Raw genomic sequence first — 12,440 nt, 5'->3', positions numbered from 1 at the left:
CTAAGGCATGGGCCCCATTTAAGTGGGGTAAATGTTTTAAAAACAAAGAAAGTACGAAATAGGAGAATCAGTCTTTCAAACAAAATCTCACATCTTAATTAATATGCAAAATGTATATATTATTCAAAAATAAGATCTAATCTATGATATGAGATATGAGGAAAAGAGCTATGATCATCTAATCTTTTGTTGGTCCAGTTCAATTACCAAGAGCTCTAATGTAAACCCAGTGTGCCAAGGATGAAGTGATCTTTACATTTGTTGCTGATGGAAAAAAAAAAACATTTGATCAGGTCAAAATCCTTTACTACCTCCACCAATGTATCTGTTGAAGCAACTCAAGTGAACAAACGGAGCCTTTACTGACTCCAGGCCAACCCAAGAAGGGGATCTAATCAGGAAATGCAAAGTGCACTGCTCTAATTGCATCATTAGCTAAACCAATGACTCAGTCACAGTGACTTTAACCTCCCCCTCCTCACCCCACCCCTCTCTCTTCTGCCCCATCCAGAAATAGGGAGTCAAGCCTCAAGCTCTTTACTGTACAGCTGCTCAAGCAGAATAATTCTAACATGTTATGTGCAACCGCGCAAAATGTTAACGTTCCAGAAATATCCGACCGAAAAACATAGCATTAATGAGCCTGTGCTGCACAACTGTCATCAGGATGCGATTTAAGCAGTAACATGACAAAGGATAAGTCTTTATTTTGAAAACACAGTAATACAACATATTAGCTCAGACACTCATAGGCATTATGTTGCCTCAACGTGGCAGACATAGCCCCATCTAAAAATGATGACGACTGTCACAGAAACATCTGGTCTGAACCTTTTTTTAGAAGTCATTCACACATAGGTGCACGCTCATGCTTTTGATGATTCAGATTTTGATGTGGTGATATTAAATTATAAGTAAATGATTGCCCTCGTGGTGCAATCCCACACAAAAAGCCGTACAATTTCTCTGGTTATACAAGTGTGGATGAAAAAGCCAGCTGAGTTGCCCTCCTACATTTGAATGACCCCTGACATGCTTTACTAAGAATGACTAAGAGTCAGCTTACTAGAAATTAAAATCTAAAAAAACCTGCCTTGTATTTCCTGTCTATGTAAAGTGAAAGCAGTTTAGATACCACATCTGCTTCCTTCTCTTTTCTGTGCCCAAGTGAGAACGATGAGCATAATCTTGAAGGGCCTTCTGAATATAGGCTATCTATCTCTATAGCGCTTGTGCCAGCTCATGTTTCTCCAGGCAGACAGCATTGAGCCCAGGTACTTTCCTAAATCAATAAGACACCTGTGCATTCAGCTATGAAGAGAAGTCTTCGTATGAGTGTGATCGTTCAAAATTTGTCATTTGCAGTCATTAAGATGATCACAAGACATCTTCAAAACACATATGGTTCTTATGCCGCCTCTTGCATATGTGACAGCGGGATTGGTGGTGATATTCAGACAGATAGTGAAATAACCTGTGTGTGCCGCACTGTATTAGCTTCAGACAGTGAATGCAGCAGCTCAGACTGACTGCGGCGGCTGCCGCGGACGGGGATCTTCTGCAGCTGACGTCTGAACGTCGGGTCACATCTGCAGAACGATCTCCGCTCACATACGGCGCCCCTCTGATTTCACCCACTGTCGTCTGTGTGTGCGCTAAGAGCGGACGGGTCTTTGACCGCACGTAACGTACATGGCCACGAGCTAACGTTACTCCGCTGCAGCCAGTGGGAGACGCTGATAAAAGCCCACAGCGCCTCGTATTGCAGCGAACTTGCGGCTCGTCACTCGGACGCAATTAGCACGCTAATCACGGATGCCTCGCATTTCGTCGTAGTCCCGAACAGCCACCCTTTTAGCGGAGTAGCCGCCACTTGTTCACGTCGCTGTCGTTTTTGACCGTTAGCGTTACCGTGTCGCGTCAAGTCAAGTCGACGCCGTTCATAGCTAGTTGCCGTGATTGGCGTTGCGTGAACTGCTCCACAATTTACCAGTAGACTAAAACATGTGCTAGCGTCAGTTAGCATTTTTCGAAATAGCACTATGGGTGATAAAGCTGAAGAGAACAATTACAGTAATTACCTTTGGCGAATTCTGTCGCTTCCTCTCTGACTGTGTGAAGACCCTCTGGTTGGATTTTGTTGCCCTCACAACTACCACGCGCTGTAGCTAAGCCCCGCCCCGCCGCGCTGCCACTGCTCAGTCGCAATACAACTGCAGCCAGGCAGAGGCTTTCCATTGGTCGTGGCACCTGTCGATCTATTCTGATTCGGCTTCCCGCGTTCCAAATAGTGCTCCGACAATATGTAGCACTACGCTGCCTGTACGAAGGCGTCAACAAGCGCCGCAGGCATGTGAAACACAAGTCAGTGACCTACAGGATTAATATACCACAAAGCAACACAAACACGTTTGACACATTCATGTTTTAATGACAAGTGAAGCAGAGAAGGGATCCAATTTGTGTCTAGATGGCAATGAAACAAACGCATTTCATCCCTGAAAGCCTGTACAGTGTTTCTCTTTTCTATTTTAAGGGTCACTTACACTGGCAACCAAGAAAGACACGAGAAGACAACCTGTCAGAACAGAAACATCTTTACGTCCCTTGGGCAGAATGAGTAGTCGCTAGTGACTTTGACTCTTTGCGCCAGGAACATTAAATTGGCTGTTTCACTAGTGCCGGGTTTGTGTAGCGGGTTGTGGGACACACACACACACACACACACACACACACACACACACACACACACACACACACACACACACACACACACACACACACACACACTCCTTTAGTCTTTCATCATGAGCGGCGCCTTAACTTGAGCGGCAACCTCCGCCCCCATAAGTTCTTCTACAATCATCAGGGCAAACTCGAAGCTCGTTCCTGGCCCACGGCTGGTGATGTAATGTCCATCCTTCTGTACTCGAGCCTCTGAATATTTATAGTGGTCTAAAAGAAAAAAAAAAAGACAGAATGCAAAGCCATAAGGGTAACAACAATGAGGTCTTCAGGTTACAGGCTGAACGCAACACATTCCAGAAACAAGCCTGGGCTGAATTATTTTGACACATCATCTATCGCCATTTGAACTGACCCAGTTCTAGTATGTTCTGTCAAATTCCAGCGTCTGCCTTCACCTCTGAGTGCTTTGCTCTCCTCTGCTGGGTACTGACAGGCTGTCCTCCGGGTGAGAACGAGCTCGTACAGCACCATCTGCTGCCCCTCATACATAACTGCAATTCCCCTTTTGGTCCTAACTACGGCTACTGCGAAAGCCACTAGCTGTATATGTCAACACAGTTTTCACTCGCTTGTGCATTAGGTTGCGTTTTACCTCCAGCCATCATCTTCTCCTTCATGGCAGGATGCGTAGTGACTGTACTGCCGTAGCCGATGCCGTGTGCCAGGAGAGCGGTGGGACCTGCAGAAGGGCAAAGCGGTTTCAGGGTCATTTGAGCTCAAGACGTGTTCATACGTCTGTGTTAGTGTATGTTTCATTATTGTGAAATTAAGAAGAGGTTAACAGCCGACTTAAATGCGGTGGAACATCGTGTCGCTGTATGAACTCAGGAAAAGCAGCACAGAAAAAGTGCAGAAAAGGCCGCGTTTGACATTAGGGACTGCAGATCGAGCTATAAACGACGTCAGTACATAATTTGTGAACGCTGTGTCCTAAAGGTATCCTGTGCCATTGTTTCTAAGAATACACACAGTATACAGTTTCAACCTCTGTTCAAAGACTCTGCAGCACGCTGAAAAGAGAAAAAAGGAGAGGCTGAAGACAGTGGCTGCCGCTGCATTAACTTTGGCAGTGCCCTAGTGCTGCAGTGAGCTCATCCAAAACCTGTTAATAAATAGAAAGTTATTGATTATGCTCCTTGGCTGCCTTCCCATGCAGTCTAAAGATTACACTTTCCCCTGGCAGGACGGCAGACTGCCGGTTAAAGCCAAGCTTCTCCTGTTACAGCTGATCCCCACCCAAAGGACGCCGGTCTGGGAGAGACAGCCCTTTAGTGTTCAGGAGGGAGACAAAGCAGATATGGAGAGAAGAGCTATGACCATAATCTCGCTATCATCTGATGAATGTGTCTGTATTTCTATAGACATGCAGTAATGTTACATGCATTTAACTAAATTCTCTTTACATGTTTTTAGTCAAGTCTCTTTTTAAATAAACCTCTGTCCAGTGATGAGAATCCTCGTGTTATAACAGAATAATATGTCAGCTACCAACTCTCCTGCTGACAGGTTCATTAATCTGTCTATTCCTGTGAGGTTTGCTGTCATTTTCTAGGACACCCTTCAGTCCACTTTGCTACATTGGCCCCTGTCCCTATTCACCACGTCCTTCCAGTGTCCTTTCTCTGCATATGAAGACTGTCAAATAAAATGACAGTTATTAATCAAACCCTAACCCTATTATTCCACCATACATGAATAGTCCATGATGTTTGTTAACAGTATTTACTTTTTTTTTTGCAGTTAAGGTGTTTGATACATCGTTCTAGTATATCTCGTTACTAAAATATATATAAAAGGCCACTGAATTCAATGTCATGTGTATATACAATCTGCACATTTCTCTGTCCAAGTCTCTTTAATTCCAGATGCAACCAAATCCAAATCCTATTTACCGGCACAATATTAGCTTGGTACGCTTAAAACCAGAATATCACACCTTTAGTGATCTTTCAAGTTAAAATTGCGTAGGGGTCAAATATAAAGATTGATAATTTATATATCAAAATTGTCAAACTGGTTTGATTTGGTATGGAAAATTAATGTGAACATTTTTTTTGCTGAATTACTGTTGAAGATGCTATTTTACACAGCAAGCACCAGAACAAATTGTTATGTGTGGGTTGGGTAATTTACAACAATTTGTTAAAAGCAGACACATAATTGTCCGAATTGAGACCATGTCATATTTAACTTTAACCCCCAGGTAGACAGCAATTAGAGGCTGATCCTGCATAATTACGAGTTTGGTTTGTTTTCACGTGTTGTACCTGCACAGATGGCTGCAATCAGGCCTTTTCTGCCATCTTGATCCTTCAGCACCTCCTTCACCAGAGGAGACTACAAGAGAGCATGGAAACCAGATGCACCGTGAGTCATTTGCAGATTGTGTGACAGCCAAGCGTGTATGCTGACGAGGCTTTAATCATTGGAACACACTGACATAAAGATAATAAACATTTTCTGGGTGTCATCTATTAGGTGAGTCATTGTTTTACAATACTGGGCTGATTTCCACATTTATACAAATTCTAGTAGCCTGCCACACTATGCATCAAATTATCACCTCTCGGCTAAATGAAGCAGAGAACAGGGCACTTCAGCCGCAGCTAATGTTGTACGCAGCATCAAATCTGCGACACTGAACAAAATGAAGAGCGATATTGCACATTACTGCTTCTAGTTCTTTCATTCTTACCTCCCTGTGCAACTCGAGTGCCTATGGAGCTCCTGAAGCTTTCAGACGATAGAGCCATTATCAGCCAAATATGGAGAGTAGTGTGCTACCAGCATAATGTTTAAAGGGTTTTAATTCTGATAGAGAAATAAGTCTGTTTAATCAAACGTCTGTACATTAATTTAACTGATTCTAACTATATTAATTTTGTCCACTTAAGTTTTTTTGTTCTTTCTTAGTTAAAAAAATAAAACTGAGCTAAACATTCTGTCCGCAGTCCAACGTAACATGTTCATGGCAGAGCAGGTTTAACATCCAATCGGCGAGTTAGATCATATTATTGGATTTTCAGCAGACTGAAAAATGGAGAGACTGGACCATTTAGTCGCAGTTTATCTGAGCATGTCTCACCTCTGCCAGATTTTGGGCTCCTGGCATACCTCCTGGCAGAACCACCACATCATAAGGGCCCTGGAAGGCAGACCATAAAAAATGGAGCGTGACATGATTTGACATTGTAACTGCAGTAATTGCTATCTGGCTAATGATGCCGAGCAAACTAAACAAACTAAACAAAATAGCTATGGATCTAAAAATAGACAGCACCCTTTGGGGGAAAAGACTTAAAAAGTAATATTTCTTCAAATGTTAACGTTACCTTTCACTTCACTGAATATATCAGGTACTGACCAGACAAACCAATCAAGCCTATGTTTGGTTGATTCAGCCTAGATCAATATATTTCCGACGTTTGCACACTCAGATGCTGAGACCGACCTGTTTGCTGGCCTCCTCCAGACTCACGTCAGGACAGACAACGACCTTTCTGCTGCACTGCACTGGCTCTTTGCCCGTCAGGCCTGCAATGGTCACGGAGATCTAGAGGTTTGGGTAATAAACGTAGAGGATTATGACTAGCACTGCATGACATCCTGTCTGGACTTGGCTGACGATGACTTTTATTTTGAAACCTATCAAATGGCCGAGAGATGCATCGAGGTTGGACTTTGACATTTAACTTGCCCCCTGTCTGCAGTACCTCAATTTAAATTTTGTGATCCCGTTGACATGGAGCTAAGCAACAACTCCACTTATAAACACAGAAACACAATGACCAGTAAAGTCGGAACTGACTTAAGGACACTTACGTGGAAAAACGTAGCAGGTTTAATTTCGTTAACGTTAGCTAAATGTCAAATGAAAGTGATGGCTATTGCTCAGCTCATTGCTAATGGCGTGGCGTATTGATGAGAACAACAATAAATCAAGTCACGTCAAAATGCTTATCGTGATGTGAAGTGATTGAATGTGCGGATAATTTAATTCAAGGTAGCTTGCAAAGTTGTGCTGGTCCGTGCCTCGTTAGCTAAATGTGGCTAACTGCTAACATAAACATGAGCTACAGACCCCGGCTCTACGCATGATGTCCGCAGGGATGACGGTTTCCATCTCCTCTGCACCTTTCGCCAGGATTATTAACGCTCTCTTCCCTGCCATGGTTAGTTTGAAATTGTGTTAACGCTAAGAGCAAAGCCGCTAACTTCACTACGCTGCTTTCCGCGTAGCTGGCACGCTCTCCAACGTGATTTCGACATGAGCAGGGTTGCCAGATCGTGGGCGCTTATCCCCCTTTAAAGATGGTGCTTCGTGTCCTAATAACTGTGTACAAGCCAAACACATATAAAACACTGCTACATGTCTGCCGAAAACCAGTAGTGGAGACTTCACTTAACAGATCATATAGAAAGTTAAAACCAAACAAAGGTTCGGAAATTCAGAGATGGTTAAGAGACATGAAAGCATCGTAGCTGTTATGGTTTCTGACAAGTACCACTTTATTTGTTCCAGTAGGTGGAAGCATTTACCCAAGACAATAAACTTTAATATTGACCATACTCCTAAAATCGAAACTTATTCACTATGAGCATTTTGAGGTTTGATTGCTGCTAATGTTAAGCTGCTTTGTCAACACATCACGTCATTTACAATGACAATGATTTGAGCCAAACGCATAATTTTCAATCCTCAGACAAGTTTGGACAACTTTCAGCGTAACTGGCTCCCTCTGGCAGGGTTGCCAGACCGTGGCCGCTTATCCCCCTTATGGACCCCAAACTAAACCCCCTAAACTAAACAATTTTTATCACATCATCATGTTTGTCCCATTAATTAAGTGTCTAACACTGAATCCTCAATGAGTCATCAATTAGATATGTACAAGGTAAAGCATGATCTTGTTCTTCTTGTTCTTTAATTATTTATAATAATAAATAATAATAATAGTAATATTAATAATTATACATGTATATATATTTAAGTTAAGTGACCACAGGACAACAGTATCATTAAATAATTTAAAATCATTGATGTTTAAGATGTAAAGAGCAATGAAAAGCATCGTTGCTGTTATGATTTCCCACAACTGGCAGTACATTATTTGTTCCAGTAGGTGGTAGCATTTACCCAAGACAACAAATAACTCTAATGTTGACCAAAGTCCTAAATCTAAAGTTAATATGCAAATGTAACTATACCAGACAGGCGTTTAAGAACTGCACCAACTCTGTAGCATAATCACAGGCCCACAATGGAAATGATTATGACTAATCCGATAATTTAATGAATGAGGGAAAACTGGGCAGCAGGTCGCCAACATCGCCAAGTTCCTGGAGGTCTGTCGGAGAACTTCTGCACTTAACTCTTAAAATAGTTAGGGAATGATATTCCAGTGTAAATCCTAGACTTGTCTGGGGCTTTAGTGTGCAGGCACCAATCCTAGTTAATGTGCCTCTGTGCATTCTGCAGCTGAGATCCACTTTTATATTTGAGCTGCAAACTAGAGCCCAGTGAAATGGCAGATTAGACCAAAGCGTAGGGGGTGCTGGCAGCAGGTTGTTTGTTGCGTGCCTGTGAGTGAATCCAAGAGGCAGCGGTGATTACCAACATATGCAGCTGGGGATCAACTGAACCGACCCAAAGTTGCACTCAAGCTAATTTCCATACATTAATTCGCTTGTGTACATTTACTAATTCTTCTTTATGTGTAATCTTAATGTGCAGAGTCAAACTAAAAATGTTTCTACTAGTTTCATAGTAAGAGTAAATAAAAGTTCCAATGCTGAATGATAAATAAGATGTTAACTGTTTGCACTGTCGATCTGAAGTGAGATTGTTGCCTTGTTGAAAACTTGATGCTAACGTGTCACATATGATTTCTGTAGGCACATTGTTATTAGCAAAAATCCCACGAAACATCTGAAAACCTCACCTTATTAAAAGGAATTAACCAGAGTTTCACACAGCATGTGCCTTGTTCTGTGGACCAGCTTGGCACTTGCACACATAACGATGAACACGGGTGCTGTAATTCCTTTTGAGCTATTCCCATGTATTACAATCTGCAGCCACAAAAGTCCCATCAAATACAATAACCCTCACCTGAAATAACCCCAAATAGGTGCATCTTTTACTTTACTTTACTTTAAAGTAAACATGACCTATAGCAAAAGCTATAGCTCTTTTTGGGTGAAAACATATGTACAGGAGTTGCAGTGTGTTGATAAACTGTTCCTCTAGGACACAGACAGATTGAATTATTAGATGAAATAACAAACAGATTAAAATGTAGTGATGAAAGAACAAATACATTATGCTTTTCATTGGCATTAGTGGATTGTGGAAAAACCTATGATCAGATTTGAAAACTGATGTCAAAAAATCATTGGCCTATGAAGTCGAAGCCTGCTCATCCTTTGCACGTTATTGTTTCTCATTTACTTGCTCTCGCCTGCATCACCAGGCTCTGCGCTGCTTTATCTAGCCCTTCGCAGAGGTCTGCCTCGAAAAAACCTGAAGGGCTTCTGGAATCAAACCTCGGGAGAGACGAGAACGCAGAAGCTTTTTTTTTTTTTTAAAGATGGGGACAGAGGAGGAGGAAAATCCTCAAACTGAAATGAGGGAATTCCACAAATTACCGTTTGTCACAAAGTAATCCTGTTACTATTGCAAAGAATATGAAACGGTGTAAACATGGAAATAAACTGCTAATATGGATGTAGCTTACATGCAGAGGCTCTGTTCGGTTGAGATATACAGCTGCAAACCCTGTTTCAGATCCCGAAGAAGGAAGAGCGACACAAAATTCAAAGTGGTTACAGAAAATTTGCTTCTATGGGGAGAGATTAAAAATTTCAGATGTTTTTCTTTCTATTTATTCAACATTGCGACATTTCAACAAATTCGTCCAACCCGTTGCTCGCCACTTCCTGTTGATCTCGCTTGAAAACTGATGAATATTTAGGGGCATTTTATCTTCCCATCTGTGCGAAGGCTTTATCTTGCGTCTGCGTCACGCCGTAAAGCCACAGAGTTCACGGAGCGAGTGACAAGCATATAATCTTGATTGCATCTCGATGCTATTACCTTACGCCGCCAAGCACTCAGGTGACAGCTGGGCGACGGCGAGGAGATCCGGGAGAAAAGGTGACATTGACTGCCGCGCACCTGTGCCAGCCGGAAGTGGCGCCACGCGGACACAAGATGGCGCCAACTGAGTGAGTTCAAATCACGGCGGGCTCGTTCGAAGACAAGGGCAAGGGTGCGAGATCTCATTTTATTTTTAATAATAAAAGAAAAGGAAAATACAGAACAAGAGTCGAGATTTAAAGGTTTCTACAAAAAAAAATTGGTTGTCTGCTCTGTTGATTTGAACCCCACACGTTGTCGGACGTGTGGAAAACGTCGCAAACTGAACAGATCAACTGAACAAAGATACGTCTGGATGTATGTCCCAACGTTCATTAAACAATTTATGTTAAATGCTTCATCCAAAATGAGATTCTTACAAATCCAACGCATGACAAATTGTTCTCAACCACAGAGGCAGAATTACAAATTAAGGCCGCACGTCAATGTGTTATTTAGATTATTGAGTATGTGTAACAACATAAACCAGAATTGCCTCACAGTCATTTCTGGGTGTAGTAATCTGCCTTTCCTCAAATTATGCCCCCACCCGTGCTTTTTTAAGAGGGGGCACCGGTGACTCTCCCTTTCCTTTATTCTGCCTGTGTCTCAGTGAGTATCAGCGCGTTTTGCTCTCAGCTTGCGTCTATTAGATGCCTTAACGCCGTGCAGCGTGGCCTATCTTCAAACAGGAATGCTGATGATACTGGCCCTGCAGCGGTGCCCCCCACCACCCCCCACCACCCCCCAGCCCCAGCCTGCTCCTCTACACAGAGGGCAATAAAGACACAAGGAGGATTAGTGTTGTGTGCCTAACAAAGTGGTTGCCAGCGAGTGAGAGGGCCGTACCCATGGGCTCAACCGCAGCCCAGCTCAGCTTCACTTAGTTCTGTCGAGCCCCCCCCCCCACGCCACCACCCCACCCCCCTCCTGCCTGGGCTTCCCTGAGGTCCGCGCTCACTCGGGGAGCTCTGTGGATGTGTGATAGACTCTGAGTGGGTGAAGTCGTGTTGATGCTAAAGAGGCAGAGGACGCAGACAGATAATCCACGGCTTAAGCAGCGCTGTAGTAACTTTCCCCCTTAAACAAGGGAACATATGTGCAAACAGTTAAATTTAATTCAATCACATACTCGTGCCGTGCATATATTTTTTTTTTTTCTCACTGCAGACTTTCCCACAGTGAACTCAGACAAAAAAGTTACAACTCTCTTGTAAATTAGTTAATTGGACGCCCACGGAGGAAGGACCTCGTCTGTCTGTTGATTTATTAAAATGTATTATTTAAAACTTCCTCACAAACCACAGGAAGGTGAAAGGCCGGACGCTACGCTCATGAATATCTATGCGGTTATACCCAGAGTGGGTATTCAAACAGAACACCATATAATTGTACACGTCTGCAAAGGGGGCTGTGGCCTTGTAAATGTCAGGTTAGAGAGGAGTGTTACATTGAGATTACAGCGGAGCAGCGCGTCTGCGGGCGCCGGCCGGCGAGCGCGCGAGACCCCGGCTTGATGGAGAGCCGTGCACAGGACAGGACAGGACAGGTGAAGCAAACAGCTGCTCCCCTCGTTCCTCCTTAAAAGCCCCGGCGTGACCGATCGGGCCGCGGCGCTCGCACTTTTCACACGGTAGCTGTCTGAGGCCACGCTACGCACACGCCGGCCCGTTCTGTGTGCCGGGTAATGAAATTTAGGCCGGGGAGCCCGGAATATGCAGACATATGGCGGCCATTAATGCTCCGTTCCCAGCCGCGGCCCTCCGCCCACCACGCTCTGTTGCCGCCTGTCTGTTTTGGGTCCTCTCCGCTCCTCACTTCGCTCCTTTTACCTCAGTCACGCCGGCCGCGATTCACGCAGCAGCACGAACCGCAGCGTTTGGAAGAAAGGCCAAGTTCTGTTAATACTTGGCTAAGTTTACATGTTCATTCACACTAGATTATGGGGGAACTCCTGACTCCTGAATGGCTTCAGCATGTCCCGGTGGCAGAATCAGGGGATGCCTGTAACAGCAGACGCACAACAGAACAAACATTAAAGCAGCCTGTTATTTATATTTAGTTCAAGTTGAATAATCTGGGCGCAAACTACAAAACAAAACAAGAAAATCAGAAACCCAGTTTACAACAGTTTTATTCCTATTGTGTTATTTATTACTTCACATTTTTGCAGCTCAGCGTAATTCACAGTGCAACCAATCTGGCAAAAAATTCAAATTCTCTCCAGTATTTTCCCACTCAAATCTCTGGCTTAATGGCAGCAGCATGCTCCATCCTTTGAACAACGCACCGCGGCAACTCAGGAAACCGATGGCAAAGCATCCGTTTTCCGTTGCCTGGTAATGGAAATGGATGCTCAATAGCCTCCCTCAGCACAGCATTGTGGCGGTAAAGAGGCATGCAGGTGTAGTCTATTTTTACCTGCATAAGCCTTTATAGATTAACACAGTTTACCAGTCCCTGCTCAGTATTCTCTACACTACCCCAACTCTGAAATTAACCGGATTCCACTTACTTAATCCCTTACTTTTTATATAAACGCATACTGCATTAT

General features: G+C 43.5%; 2 protein-coding genes across 3 annotated transcripts in view; both read right to left on the bottom strand.

The window, feature by feature from the left end:
• The window catches only part of kcnab2a (potassium voltage-gated channel subfamily A regulatory beta subunit 2a), a 56,620-nt gene extending 54,399 nt beyond the window's left edge, over positions 1-2,221 (bottom strand). For both annotated transcript variants that reach the window (XM_029152163.3, XM_055508796.1), the window contains exon 1: positions 2,082-2,221. The gene's annotated coding sequence lies outside the window, so the exon portion shown is untranslated. The remainder of the gene's footprint in view (positions 1-2,081) is intronic.
• A 185-nt stretch (positions 2,222-2,406) lies between these two features.
• On the bottom strand, positions 2,407-7,028 carry park7 (parkinson protein 7). The gene is made up of 6 exons (XM_029152168.3): positions 6,830-7,028; positions 6,200-6,301; positions 5,834-5,893; positions 5,016-5,085; positions 3,341-3,427; positions 2,407-2,955 (listed from the first exon to the last, which is right to left on the bottom strand). The coding sequence occupies exons 1-6, from the start codon at positions 6,917-6,919 to the stop codon at positions 2,795-2,797; spliced, it is 570 nt and encodes a 189-aa protein (XP_029008001.1). The 5' UTR covers positions 6,920-7,028; the 3' UTR covers positions 2,407-2,794.
• Positions 7,029-12,440: the final 5,412 nt, after the last annotated feature.

This window comes from Betta splendens, chromosome 5 (genome assembly GCF_900634795.4).
Source record: "Betta splendens chromosome 5, fBetSpl5.4, whole genome shotgun sequence".
Classification (NCBI taxonomy): domain Eukaryota; kingdom Metazoa; phylum Chordata; class Actinopteri; order Anabantiformes; family Osphronemidae; genus Betta; species Betta splendens.
Note: the sequence above shows the minus strand (reverse complement) of the source record. Positions and strands in the feature narration are given on the sequence as shown.

What these genes read in the sequence shown, in the direction of transcription:
- park7 (XM_029152168.3), bottom strand. Translation starts at nt 6,919, where the DNA reads ATGGCAGGGAAGAGAGCGTTAATAATCCTGGCGAAAGGTGCAGAGGAG. An exon ending in GAGCCCAAAATCTGGCAGAG is followed by an intron (nt 5,086 to 5,833) that starts GTGAGACATGCT and finishes GCTCTCTTGTAG; the next exon opens with TCTCCTCTGGTGAAGGAGGT. An exon ending in GGAGAAGATGATGGCTGGAG is followed by an intron (nt 2,956 to 3,340) that starts GTAAAACGCAAC and finishes TTTTTCTTTTAG; the next exon opens with ACCACTATAAATATTCAGAG.